The 13,120-nt window shown below is 37.1% G+C and overlaps 1 protein-coding gene across 1 annotated transcript in view; it reads left to right on the top strand.

Moving 5' to 3' along the window:
• Positions 1-12,467, top strand: part of NUP107 (nucleoporin 107) — a 32,058-nt gene extending 19,591 nt beyond the window's left edge. The window contains exons 14-28 of the mRNA XM_037389237.1: positions 802-878; positions 1,417-1,476; positions 2,899-3,044; positions 3,150-3,198; positions 4,361-4,430; positions 4,880-4,998; positions 6,531-6,569; positions 6,918-7,068; positions 8,078-8,184; positions 9,184-9,286; positions 9,465-9,625; positions 9,811-9,936; positions 10,640-10,753; positions 11,031-11,198; positions 12,135-12,467. Coding sequence (XP_037245134.1) covers positions 802-878; positions 1,417-1,476; positions 2,899-3,044; positions 3,150-3,198; positions 4,361-4,430; positions 4,880-4,998; positions 6,531-6,569; positions 6,918-7,068; positions 8,078-8,184; positions 9,184-9,286; positions 9,465-9,625; positions 9,811-9,936; positions 10,640-10,753; positions 11,031-11,198; positions 12,135-12,242 — 1,598 coding nt within the window. The 3' untranslated portion in view covers positions 12,243-12,467. The remainder of the gene's footprint in view (positions 1-801; positions 879-1,416; positions 1,477-2,898; positions 3,045-3,149; positions 3,199-4,360; positions 4,431-4,879; positions 4,999-6,530; positions 6,570-6,917; positions 7,069-8,077; positions 8,185-9,183; positions 9,287-9,464; positions 9,626-9,810; positions 9,937-10,639; positions 10,754-11,030; positions 11,199-12,134) is intronic.
• Positions 12,468-13,120: the final 653 nt, after the last annotated feature.

Raw genomic sequence — 13,120 nt, 5'->3', positions numbered from 1 at the left:
TTTGTTGCTTACAGACTCAAAGTTGGACTCTATATCCAGCTTCAGAAAGGTAGAATAGGACTGGAGTTCAGCAAATGTAAATGCAGGAAAACTACGTGCTTTTAAAATATTTGAAAATATTTCTTCTTAGTTCTGGGGTTCCTTGCGCGTGGTCCTATTTATAACACAGTACTTTTCTTTATGCTTAGGGCATTGCAGGTTTTAGCAAAGAATTTAAGAACATGTGGAAGTGTTGTACGTAGCCAGGTCTGGAGGGTTTAATGCTTTCCTACTTTTCAAATCCTGGTAGCCTGTTACTTTTATCTGCATGCTTCACCAGTCCTTGCCTTGTTTTGAGTGTACCTACCTAGCCTGCTCTTAGGTGGGTTTTAATTCCATGCTGCATGCCCTCAGGCAGGTGTGTACAGAACAGCAGCACTGAAGTAGTGACGTTTTTTAAAAGTTTGTATTCCTTAAGATACAAAATTCCTTTTCTCCTTGTGTCTTCCAAATGTAAACATTGTAGATGTGTTATGGTCAAAAACATTATTTTCTTCAAAGCTAGATAGCAGCTAAGCTTTCAAAATATTGTAACTTTAAGATGTGCGTTTACTGAACTTCCCAGAAAAGCCACCTTGTGGTCCAGTCAAAAGCATCAAAATGCTTTGGGAAGAATTCCAAAGAGATTGAAATTGGGTTTAATAATAGCGAATAGGCTTTCTCTTGTTACTGGTTTCTCTCATTTTTCAATAGCACTTCTTTTTGGTTGTCTCCCCACCCACCTCTTTTTTTTTTTTTTTTTTTTTTTTCCCTTGCATATAGGAAAAGAGCTGGAGCCTGTTCAAGGAAATCCATACAGGTGCATTTGGAAAATAAGTTGTTGGCGTATGGCTGAAGAGGTGAGATAATGCTGATTTGCTTGATATTGATATAGAAATCTGAACTTTTCCAAACTCTGTAATGTGATATTAAGTTAACCTACTGGCTCTGTTTGCTGCTTATAGGATTTGCAATTAATGTTTCTAAGAGGACTTCTGAAATAACGTATTTATGTCTTGCAGTGAGAAATCTACATAATCAGCACTAATTCTTAGGCCTCGGAAGTGTCTGGCTTTTTTTTATTTGGTTGAAAGTGAAACTGCTGACACTAACTTTGACTTTCATCTTGACTTAATTGAATGGGAAAAGAAAAATGTTGCTTTCTTTCCAGGTCAATATAATTTTTTTCTGGTAAGTTACAAGGGGGTGCCAGTGAAGGGAAAATCACTTGCTATTCCTGTGTTGGCTCCTGATAATGTCCTGTGATTTTTCCAGCTTTTCTTGGAAACTGTTAGATGCAACATTTTCTAATAGATTAATCTCTAATAAAATATAAAGTGACTAGAAAACTTACATGCTTTGTAATTAAAAGTTATAATTTTTTACTGATTATTTTAGGAGCAGTTTAATAGATATGAGAGAGCAATCTATGCAGCGCTGAGTGGAAACCTCAAACAGGTATGCCAAGCCTCCTAGTTAAGTGGTGTTTGGTAGCTGTGCATTTTCTCATATGTGACAGTGATATAATCAGAAATACTGCAATTACTGGACATTGTGCTTTTAAAGATCTAGTAAGCAGGGCAATAGCAAACATTGCTGTTTTAGTAGACGTGTTCCTTGTAGGATTTACGTGCCTTAATTAAATACACAGTAGACTTTTCTTAATGTTATTCCTGCTGACTTTCAGTACAAACAGTTCTAATGTTGTTGGTTTACTTCTTTTCTAGTTTACTATTATTTAAGAGCTTATATAGCTCTTGTGTTCCTGCTTATGCAGCATAGTCTTATGGATGAGTTGCTCTATCCAAAGATTGTTCTGTACAGAAATTTCATTATCGATAGGTTTTCTACTGTAAACTTCACAAAAATATACTTTTATCTTTAAGTAGTTCTCTCTTTTTATTAGTTTTAATCCTCCAGGTGTTTTTGCGCTCTCCCATTCCTAATTGATTTAAATGTATTTATTTATTTATTTTTAAGAACAGTGAGCAACACTGCAAACTATCATAAAAATTTTCTTGCTGTTACAGTAATCAGTGGTAAGCTCCTACTTCAGGAGCTTGATTCCTCTCTCCCACCCCCATCTTGGTATGATGTAGTAGAAATAAAGATAATGCAGAAAATAAAAAGAAGGGGAATAGGGAATGTTTTCAGGTTTTATTCATTGAAATTTAAAATCACTTATTTTACAAGAAAAAAAGCATTGTAAAATTATACAGACTTCTAGAACAGAAGATGCTTACCTTCTTGTGACATCACAGAGACATTTAATGAAATGAAGCTTCAGTAATTTCAGTAAAATTCTGTAAATTCAAAATTACTGTAAGAGAGAAGTGTCATGAAATGCAGTGTTTTCTCTGGAACTTGTCTCAGGGTTTCACTGCTGAAAGAGCCTAGCAAGATTCAGAGAAGAACTGGATATAAAATACTTCATATCACCACAGCGGCAGTACTTTTTCTCCTACCCTTCATCACTCGCTACTGCACCAAGACTTGTGCAACCATGACATAAACTAGTAAAGCCAAGTGAACCCGCTGAAAAGTGATTGGGCAGAAAAGTGGATAGTCTTCATCTGGACTGGTTTCCTGAGGTTGTACACAAGAGGGGGGAGTGATGCTGCCTCTGGAAGGAGGATAGGACAATTTGTATTGACTACCTTTGATATAAAATAATCAAGGAACTAGAGCATTATTCAGTGAAAGGACTTTTTTCGTATCCTGCTTTGATAAAGGAAAGGCTGCTGTTGAAGATAGTTGTTAGTCTGCTTTGGTGCCCAGAAATATGATCGTAAATTGCTGTTGCTCTGTTCAGATTCTGATAGTTCTCCATCACTTACAAATTTTGTGGTGTTTTGTGTTTGTTTTTTTTTTAATATGTAGCTTCTTCCAGTTTGTGATACATGGGAAGATACTGTTTGGGCATATTTCAGAGTCATGGTGGACACTCTTGTTGAGCAGGAAATCCGAACTTCAGTAATAACTGCAGAGGAGATGGAAGAGCTGCCTAGAGATTATTTAGAAACAAAGTAAGTTTTAAGTGAAATTATGTTTCTGCACTCAACAAAGTATCCTGTATAGTCTGTTTGGAATATTCAAGGTAACGTATTTTGCCTTTTCTTTCCTATTTGAAGCTGGACCTCTGAAAAAGTTTTTGAAGAGCTTCAGGCAACAGACAAAAAGGTACAAAATAATTACAGTGTTTCTCCTCACTGTTTACCATTTTTAACTATTCACTAGGTTCTACTTTTACTACACTATTTAATGAAATGCTCAAATATGCACAGTGACCAATTTATTTTAGGTTTTCTATGTCTGTAATGTGTAATTTCTCCATTCAAATAGATGTTTCTATATGCTGCCACCTTTTAATGATGAGAAAGATACAGGTTTTGTCTTTCCCCATATCTGCCAAATTAGCTGAGTGTGCTAAAGAAACAACTGACTAAAGTGTTGTCAGACTTACAAAGCAGTCAGAGTAAATCAGCTATTTACAGTTTGATAAAATGTGTAAAGATTGATGACATACCATTTTCTTTATAGGAGGTTTCAGTTTTCCTTATGGGAGGTTTGTGTGCATATTTCAAAACGTTTGAAAAATTTGAAGACATATTTCAAAATTATAAAGCATGTTTGCTTAAACAGAGTGTGTTTCTTTGTTACTTTTAACACCCAGGATACTTACTTCATTTAAGATGGCATCTATAACGTATCTTAATTTTGTAAAGATTAAATTGAAACTATGCTTACTTTTGTTCGATGGAAGACATCTAGCATTTATCACATAGCTAAGACAAAGGCATGTTGAAAGACAGCTTGCAGATTGATGTGGTCAGCCCAGCCGCCTTCGCCTGCCTAGTGCAATCATCACCATATAGCAACTTTACAGGTGGCATTTGAATTATAGTTCATGCATTAATTCCTCTACTGGGGGAAAAAAAAAATTCTTCCTCCTCCACTAAGTTTCACAGGCCTTTTCTTTTCTTTAAGGATTTATACACATGACACATGGTTGCTGCTTCTGTGACTTTGTAGATCTATTCTCTGTAACTTTGTTAGTTATTTTCCCCTTCAGAGCAAAATGCCCTTAGTCTTGGATCTATTCCATGAAAGTATTAACTGCACAGATCTATAGCGTAGTTCTTTCTTTCAGTTTGTCAATATTCTTGTAATTTGACATTGAGATAGCAAGTACCTTTTCTTCTGCTGTTCATGCAGAATACTCTTTGAAATAGGATAGCTTTTTTTCCCTAAGGAACCTTTGCTTTATTTATAAGTTTGCTTTCTTTACACATTAGGCTATAAGATTTTATTCAAAATTTGAACTTTCTTTTTCTCTCCCCAGAGGGTTATAGAGGAGAATCAAGAACACTATCATGTGATTCAGAAATTCATTATACTGGGAGATGTGGATGGTGAGCTTTTCTCTAAGTGATTTTTTTTAAATGTCAACTGACTACATTATTTCTAGTGACCTTTCCAGAAACTTATATGTGAGTGGATTTTAGAAACACACAGTAGGCAAACCCCACCTAAAAGCTAAGCTGCTGCTTTCATCAAGAACTGTAGGGACTTTCTGCAGTTTGACATACACGGTAGTTTTCAAAGAAATCATGAAATCATGGTAATGTGTCAGAATGTATGAGAGACTATTGCCATAACTTTTTTCTGAGAAATGACAAAATATATACAGCAATTGCTTAAGCCAAACAGCTAAATCTTTCTAAAACTGTTGCTGTTCTGTTTTATTGGGTTTTTGAGGTTAAATTTGATTTGTTGAATGAATGCATAATTTCAAAATATTTCTTAGGTGCTTTTTTCCCCCGTGATACAGCTAATACTGACATTTCCTTGGTGGCTATAGGTTTAATGGAAGAATTTAGCAGATGGCTTTCCAAAGACAGAAGTGTGCTCCCAGGACACCTCCTTCGTTTCATGACACATCTTATTCTGTTTTTCCGCACTTTGGGCCTGCAGACTAAGGTAAGTTCACTTGTATTTGATTTCTTGTCACAGCAATATATAGTCTAAATTAGAAATGCTTGTGTGTGCATATATAAGCTAAATGCAGCGGTGGTACCGGGCTGATGAGGAGCTGCATGCTTAAACAGTGTATTTGTTGCTCTTGGAGCCTAAATAACAACAGTCAAAATTAGAAAAGAGCATCATCCTCTTCCCCTCCAGTTCAGCTTGAAAATTATCTTTCGAGGGTGACTCATTCTACTCACAAGCTCTTTACTGAGAAGGACCTGACTCAAACTTCAATGTAAGGCTGATTCATAGCAGCCAGGGTGCTTTGGATATAACCCGATCTTACACAGAGTGTTTGGAATTGTACCTACTGCTGTAAGCTCATAAATGTTTTTGCAGATGGGTCACAGTCATATAGCTGTAATTACTCTTTTCTGAGGCAATCACAAGTAATTAGCTCTCCTTTTCTACTGTTTTAAAATGTAGAAGTGCTTATGTATCAAATACATTTCTGAGTGTAACCTATTTTGGCAGAAGACAAATGTATTGTTTTCATTAGATGATTTAAATATGGCTGAGTTATGTTTTTTCATGCCTCTAATCATTACTCCATGTTGAAATTTATTTTGAAGTCAGTTAACATTTAGCTAATTAAGAGGAACTTGTGTGTGTGTATACATACGCATTTTTTTAGCCAGACTCAAAACTTAATGGGGCAGGTCTTTAAGCTAACGTATGGTAGAACTAGTCATTAGAATATGTTTATAGAGAGGGGACAAAAAAGGTGCAGTTTCCTACATAAATTCCATAGTAGGATTATAAATACCTGGTGATTACTGCCTCTACAATTTTGGAGTACATGAATTTACTTGAAGATTACTTAGTAAACCCTCAGCAGACCTCAGAGGGAAGAGGCAGTTAGGATGTCTTTTATGATGTTCCTTATTTGATGTTTGAGTACAATTCATATAGGTACATGCTTAGGTAAAGATCTCTAATTTTGTTTACACATATAAAACTAAAATGATAGTTCTTCACAGTAATACTTGAATCTTAGCTAAAGCAGTCTCAGGTGCTGACTATATGTTGATTGTTTAGTATAGGCTATTACAGATGAGCCAGGTGATGTTTCTACTCTGTACACGGGAGCTTTAGATAATTTTCTATAAATCAATAGTCCATGTAGCACACTGCAGTCGTCATATGTTCCACTTTTATTTATTAATTAAAAAAATAAGGAAAATATTTGAAAAAACATTTTAAAAGTAACTTTACAGTTACTCTGAAAACTATTATTACCCAGTTGCTGACATAGAAAATCCTTGGAACACTAAATCTTTGAATCAGAAGACCTTTTTTTAAAAAAAATAATTTTCTGAGAGAAAGTTCTTCCAGCTGAGCCTGTTTGAATATGTAGATTACTGAAGCAGGGATAAGCAAATAACCTTGTGTCTCTAATAGTGGTAGCCTGTAAAGTATCTTTCTTTTTGCTTTTTTGCCACATTATCTGATTTAAAATTGAATTTATATTTGTTTGCAATAAGGAGGAAGTTTCAGTTGAAGTCCTAAAGACCTACATTCAGGTAAGCTTTCAAAAATATAGTTTGCTTTCTCTAATAATTTAGACATAAAGGAGGAAGAAAAGGACAGTTAAGGTTACAGGATGGAAAGAGCTACAACGCAGTTAATGCTCTCAAGAGATACATGGAAGCTTGCCTAATGTGCAGAATTTCTGTCAGCAGCGCTTAAGTAAGAGACAGTTTTATTGATCCTTGTTTAGAAGCTGAGAAGTGGAATCTTCCTACATCAGAGCAAAATAATCTGAAATTTGTTAAGCATTTGTTTTAACTTACAACTTGTTCTTATGTGTTTTATGGAATATACATAGGAATATAGTATGTTTCTTTAAACATTTGCTTCTTATTCTGCAGCGGATGATATCTGAGAAGCACACAGATTTAATAGCGTTTTATGTTAGCCATTTGCCCCCAGAGCTAGCTGTTGCTCAGTATGCTTTATTTCTCGAAGATGTTACTGAAAGTGATCAACGTCACCACTGCCTTGAATTAGCAAAAGATGCAGGTGAGATATGTTGATTTTATATCCTGGGTTATTTTGCCTTTCAGTAGATCTTAATGCAAGACCTAGCTATGAAGGTTATATTGTTTCCTTCCTGTGTCTCTTTACTTTTTGATTAAATAAAACTAATTTGCTGATCACTTCTTCAAGCAGGTATATTGTGGGTTTTAACTGACCTGGGATTGCAGTTCTTTTTCTGATAAACTAAGCATCACTTTTGCTTCTGGATTATGTCTAAACACAGCAAGAAGTAAATGCCACCTGCCTGTCTCAAATACATGCTCTGAAGCTTGACATGATTGTATTATTACTGAAAAGTAATTCTAAAAATACATACCTGTTCATGGTTTTAGGAAGGTTATGAGTATCTTAATTTTTTTGTCCTATTTATAGTGCTTTTTCTTAGCCATGGTGGGTTGTTTGCATGAATTGTAAGTTTCCTTCCAGGCCTGTACATCAAACCAAAAGGGAGTGTAGTCAAGCAGCACACTATCCATTGTTTGACAATGTCTTTGTGCCACTCAAAATTCACAAAGCAATAGATTTACTGCAGACTTCAGTGTCTAACTTTTCTCAATCGTTTTTAGTAATTTTCTTTTAAAAACTAAGGGTGAGGTTTCAAAAATAAAACATCCTGCTTAAGCATCTGTAAAAGGACTATTCTGAGCTTTTCCTGGTACGTTCCTTTCAAATCTTAGTCTTGCCATCACAGTTGTAGGAATCAGTGCTATCAGCAAATACATCTGTGTTCCCAGCACAGACAGGAGAACTTGTTAGTTGTCTTACTCTTTTTCCAATGTTTAAGTTCCCTGTCACCTCAGATATCATTATTCTGAAATACCTGCAAGAAATTAGGTCTCTCAAAAGCTTTTAATTTACTCTGACAATGAGTGTAAACAGACTGATAAGAATTACTAGTAATAAGGAATAAGATCAACAGCTGGAGTCTGAAATTCGTTTTGTGGCAAGTTTGAATTTATGATCACTCTTACGTAGTTCTCTCTTAACCCAGGTTTGGATGTTGCAACCATAACAAAAACTGTTGTTGAAAACATCCGCAAGAAGGATGCTGGTGAATTCAGTCACCATGACCATATGTTAGATACAGGCACAACGGAGGTGAGTGTATTTCGTAGGGCAGATACTCCAGTTTGCAATCAACTACAGAGTCTTTTACCATCTATGATCCATATTTATCTTTCAACAATAGTGGAAATTGCCTTGAAAAAGCTTGAGGGAAATACACTTTCTACGTGACCAAGTGAGGAGTTGAATCACGTGTAGAAACAGAAGTTACGAACTGATCTTGATCTTCTGGGCTGTGGTATATGTTGCTCAGCAGCATGTCTGTATGCAAACAATAAGTGAAGATAAAGTCCATGAAATGACTAGAACAAGATGTGTGGCAGCTGAGATTAGGATACTGTAGCTTCTAAGAATTATGGGGATTAATACTTTGGATCTCAGATATACCTTATCACATGCTCAAGTGACATATTCTAGCTACAACAGATGCTGCCTTTACTGACCGTTTACTTGGCATCACTACTGAGAGTTGATCAGTTGGATCCAACTCAGTACTTAAGTGACAGTGAGGTACTGTTAATAGCTTGCATTCAAAGTACTGTTTAGAAAGCACCTGATAGCTGGCAAATTTGTGGCTTTTTTTTTTTTTCCTGTTCAGTACAAAGTTTAAGCTGTCTAAGCCAAACAGGTAGTTTATCTAACACAAGAATTGGAAAACCGTGGTTGCAGGCTGATGGCACCCATGAAGATTATAGCAAAGGCTTCATAAACCATGTTTGTACACTGCATTCCTATTACAGTTTGAGGAAGATGCATGGTAATCCAGAAACATTTTTGAGAGCTGATGTTCATCCATTGGTCTGAATATCTTGGGAATACTTAGAAATGGATTTTTTAATTACTCTAGATTGCAGACTGTTGTCTAAGCTTTTGATATTGAAGTTGTGAATAAAGCAAAGCAATCCTTGTTAGTATGTCATAATGCTATCCAAAGATCCCTAGAGACTTGTATATTTCATTGACCAGATTTAATGTGTCTAGTATCAGTTGTATGCTGGAAGTTTTAGTAAATCTATATGTTGTTTTTTACAGGTGGATCGACTGAAAATAGATGTAATTGACTGGCTCGTATTTGATCCTGCACAGAGGGCAGAAGCACTTAAACAAAGCAATGCAATCATGAGGAAGTTCTTGGGTACTAAACTTCACAAATATTGTAGACTTTTACAAATGTTGGTTTTGATCTCATTGGCTCTTGGCACTACATTTAATATAACTTTGAATCTAGTTATTAAAAAGCATGGGTATGCCAGTTTTTAAAAATCAAGTATGGAGATTGCAAAGCTGTTGATACTCAGTTCGCATTCTCATAGCATCCAAGAAACATGAAGCTGCAAAAGATGTGTTTGTGAAGATTCCCCAAGACTCTATAGCAGAAATATATAACCAATGGGAAGAACAGGGAATGGATGCTCCACTTCCAGCTGAAGATGACAATGCTATACGGGAACATTTATGTATTCGGGCATATTTGGTGAGTTTCAAATATGCTGTATTCCAAGTTATTACTTAGTAATAATGGTGGCTTTGCCTTGGTGATGAAACTTTAAGCTTTGTCCATTTGGTGTAAATTCTGATTCCTGGATGCACTATAGCTGTGCGTTTAAGGACATCTATGTGAGTCAAAAATGTCCAAACACTATTTCCAATGCAATCCAGGAAGCCCATGAAACCTTTAATGAATGGTTCAAACACATGAACTCAGCTCCGCAGAAGCCTTCTTTGTTACCACAAGCAACTTTCACTGAAAAAGTGGCCCATGAACATAAAGAAAAGAAGTATGAGGTAGGTAAAAGTTCAAGTTATTTACTATAGACTTTCACATTCTTGCTTAGGAGGCAGTCTTAGCTTAATGGAAGTGTAGAAGACTGCTAATTTGTATTGCTTAAGAACTTTTCTAAATTATTCTATTTTTATGCTGAGGGAGTATGAGACAGTAGAATAGTTAATGCCACTGCAAAATAAATTACACTGGTTTTTTTATATGGCTCAGCTTTACATATTAACATTGCAACATAATAGTAAATACTCATTATAATGTGTTGATTGTTAATATTGTTAATAAATCTGAGTACTTGATTTTGCTATTAACTCTTTATTCTTGTATTTGTCACATTTTTTCTAAAAGATGCTGCCATTTTGTTCATTTTGCAAAAAGAACTTTTGGCATGTCTGGCCAGTATAATGTACAATGTACTGTATTCAATTAATACAAGTATTTGTTTTATAAGCATGGCAGAATAAGTTGTTTAAAATTATCTTCCTCTAGTGGCTTTGCTTCTGAATAACCTGTCTGGCTCTGGACAGAGAATTAAGCAAGGATGAAAATAGCTGTTAGCAGCAGGCTTTTAAGTTCTAGCCATTGGCAGAAGATTCTCATTTGAATTGGAGCTGCACTGGCTATTGCATGATAGGTGAAGAGTCTGTGTTAAAATAGCCTTGGAAATTATCCTGTGCTGCAGTAGTTTATTTTTTCTTTCTTTGCCAGATGGATTATGGTATTTGGAAAGGTCTCTTGGATGCTCTTACAGCTGATGTGAAAGAGAAAATGTACAATGTGTTGCTGTTTGTTGATGGAGGATGGATGGTTGATGTCAGAGAGGTAAAATGAAATTTTATATCATGGGGCAGACCACAAAGCACAGATTGTACCCAGCTGTACCTTTTTAGTTTGATACGCCTTTTTAATTCACTCTGGCCTTGTTGTGACCAGTTACAGATTGCTCCCTCTTCCGTTACCATATAAATCAGGTCTGACAGTCCAGTCTAGGCTGGTTAGTCCAATTTTTTGCCTCTGATGCTACTAATTATGTGGTTACAGTAAGTTGCCTTTTAAAGTAGATGTTCATAATACTAATATGTTATTTTGCTATGGTAAGGATGCTGAGGATGACCCTGAACGAACACACCAGATGATTCTGCTGCGAAAGCTGTGTCTGCCAATGATGTGCTTTTTGCTACACACAGTGTTACATAGTACTGGACAGTATCAGGAGTGCCTCCGCCTGGCTGACATGGTTGCTTCTGAGCGACACAAGCTTTATACGGTGAGTTAGTGAGAGCTGCAGGCAGTTTAACTTCCATTTAAAAGCTCTGTGGGTTGACTGTGGAAAAAGCTTCTATATAGAGAGGAGGATGCCATATGTTCCTTAACATCATAAGTTTCTTTATCTCTTCCTGTTCATTGCAATGGTAAAGGTTTCCTTGTATGCTGATTTAAGGAATCAGAGTTAACTTTGAAACACTGAAGAAGATGCCAGTGTTTTGACAAGCAGTTCTTCTGAGCAGTCCGGTTACTAATTTTTGGATGGGAACTATTGAATTGAAATCAGTTTAACAGTTGGAGCTGATGATCTTAAAGGTCTTTTCCAACATGAACAATTCTGTGATTCCAAGTTGGGCTGTAAAACTGCAATTGATTTTTTTTAATTCCATTACCTTTCAGAACATCGTATAAGCAGGTTTTGTTTTGGACCATTTGGTTTACCCCTAACCTCCTTTCACTCCAAAAGCCTGAAAAATAGCCCCAAAAAACATTGTAACTTTAAAAAAAAAACCTCAAACCCAACAAAAAAACCCCAAACCTAACCCACAACACTGCTCCCCCTGAAAAAAAAAAAAAAACAACCAAGGATTAGAAATCTGAAAAGAGACATCAAGGCTGAGAAAAATACTGTGATGCATTTGCCTGGATTGGCTTGAGATCTTTGCCAGGAATAGCACGAAAATTAAACTTGGCTGTTTACCACTAATCTCTGTAGTAGTTATGAGACACGGAGCTATCTTGAGACTGCCTTCACATTTTGGATACTGCTGCTAGCTTCCAGTCCTTTATTAAACGTCATTCTGAAATGTCTGATGTTCACATTGTCTTAGAAAGAAAGAAACATTAGTAATTTAACCACCATTTACTTTGATATCAGTGGTGTTCCTTGGAAATAAATACAACTTCATTGTGTGAGGGTGGATTTTTTTGTTCTTAGGTATTTTCAAAAGAAGAACTCCGAAAGCTTCTGCAGAAGCTGAGGGAATCTTCTCTGATGCTTCTGGACCAGGATCTTGATCCTTTGGGATATGAAATTCAGTCATAGGATTTCATGTGGATACTTGCAGAATCTTACAAACATGGACATTCTGGTTGTAAAAAAAAGATCAAAACCATGACTTGGACAAACTGTTCTGATCTTTGGGGGGGAAAAAACTCAACCCCTCAGATTTCACTTGCAATTTGAAAAATTCAGACCAACTTCAGAGACAATATTTGTAATACAACCTTTTAATATTTTTTTTTTAATAAAAGTGCTTCACAAACAGAACGTGCTTCTTCATTCTAATCTAAAATGTCATTGCACAACTGTGGTGTTTGTATGAACTTCCTTAATGACTGCTACATGCAAGAGTGCTGGCTGTAGACTAGAAACATCACTTGGCAGGAGCAGAATGCGCAAGGGTGCAGTGGAAAGTGAGAGTGCAGGAAGCTGTACGTGGAAAGCAGGGGAGAAGAAAGCAGACGAAGGGGGCTGGAGGAAAGGAACATCAGAGGAAGAGGGAAAGCAAAGGGCTACTGCCAGCTGGGAGAGAAGGGCTGGCTTGCGTCAGGGCTTGTGCTGTTGTCACCTACGTTATGTAGTTGGCAAAACGCTGCTGTAATCCTGAGGCGGTGCAAAGGTGGTTATACCTGGGAGCTCCCAAGTCAGGATTGTTACCGTTTATTCGCAAACCTTGTTCTGGCCCGGTTACACGTGCAAACGCGCAGTGAGCGGCCCGACCCGGGGCGCGATGCGCGCCGCGCCCGTGCTGCCGGCAGCGCCCGGCCCGGCCGCCCGGAGCCCCTTCGGAGCGCTTCGGGCAGGAGCCGCTTCTGCCCGCGGCGGGGCAGCCGGGGGGTGGTCGGGGGGGTCCTGCCCACCGGCGTGGGTGCGCTCGGCGACCGCTGCCCGGCTGCCGTGAGGAGCGCGGCGGCTGAGGG

Source organism: Falco rusticolus, chromosome 5, assembly GCF_015220075.1.
Source record: "Falco rusticolus isolate bFalRus1 chromosome 5, bFalRus1.pri, whole genome shotgun sequence".
Lineage (NCBI taxonomy): Eukaryota > Metazoa > Chordata > Aves > Falconiformes > Falconidae > Falco > Falco rusticolus.
Note: the sequence above shows the minus strand (reverse complement) of the source record. Positions and strands in the feature narration are given on the sequence as shown.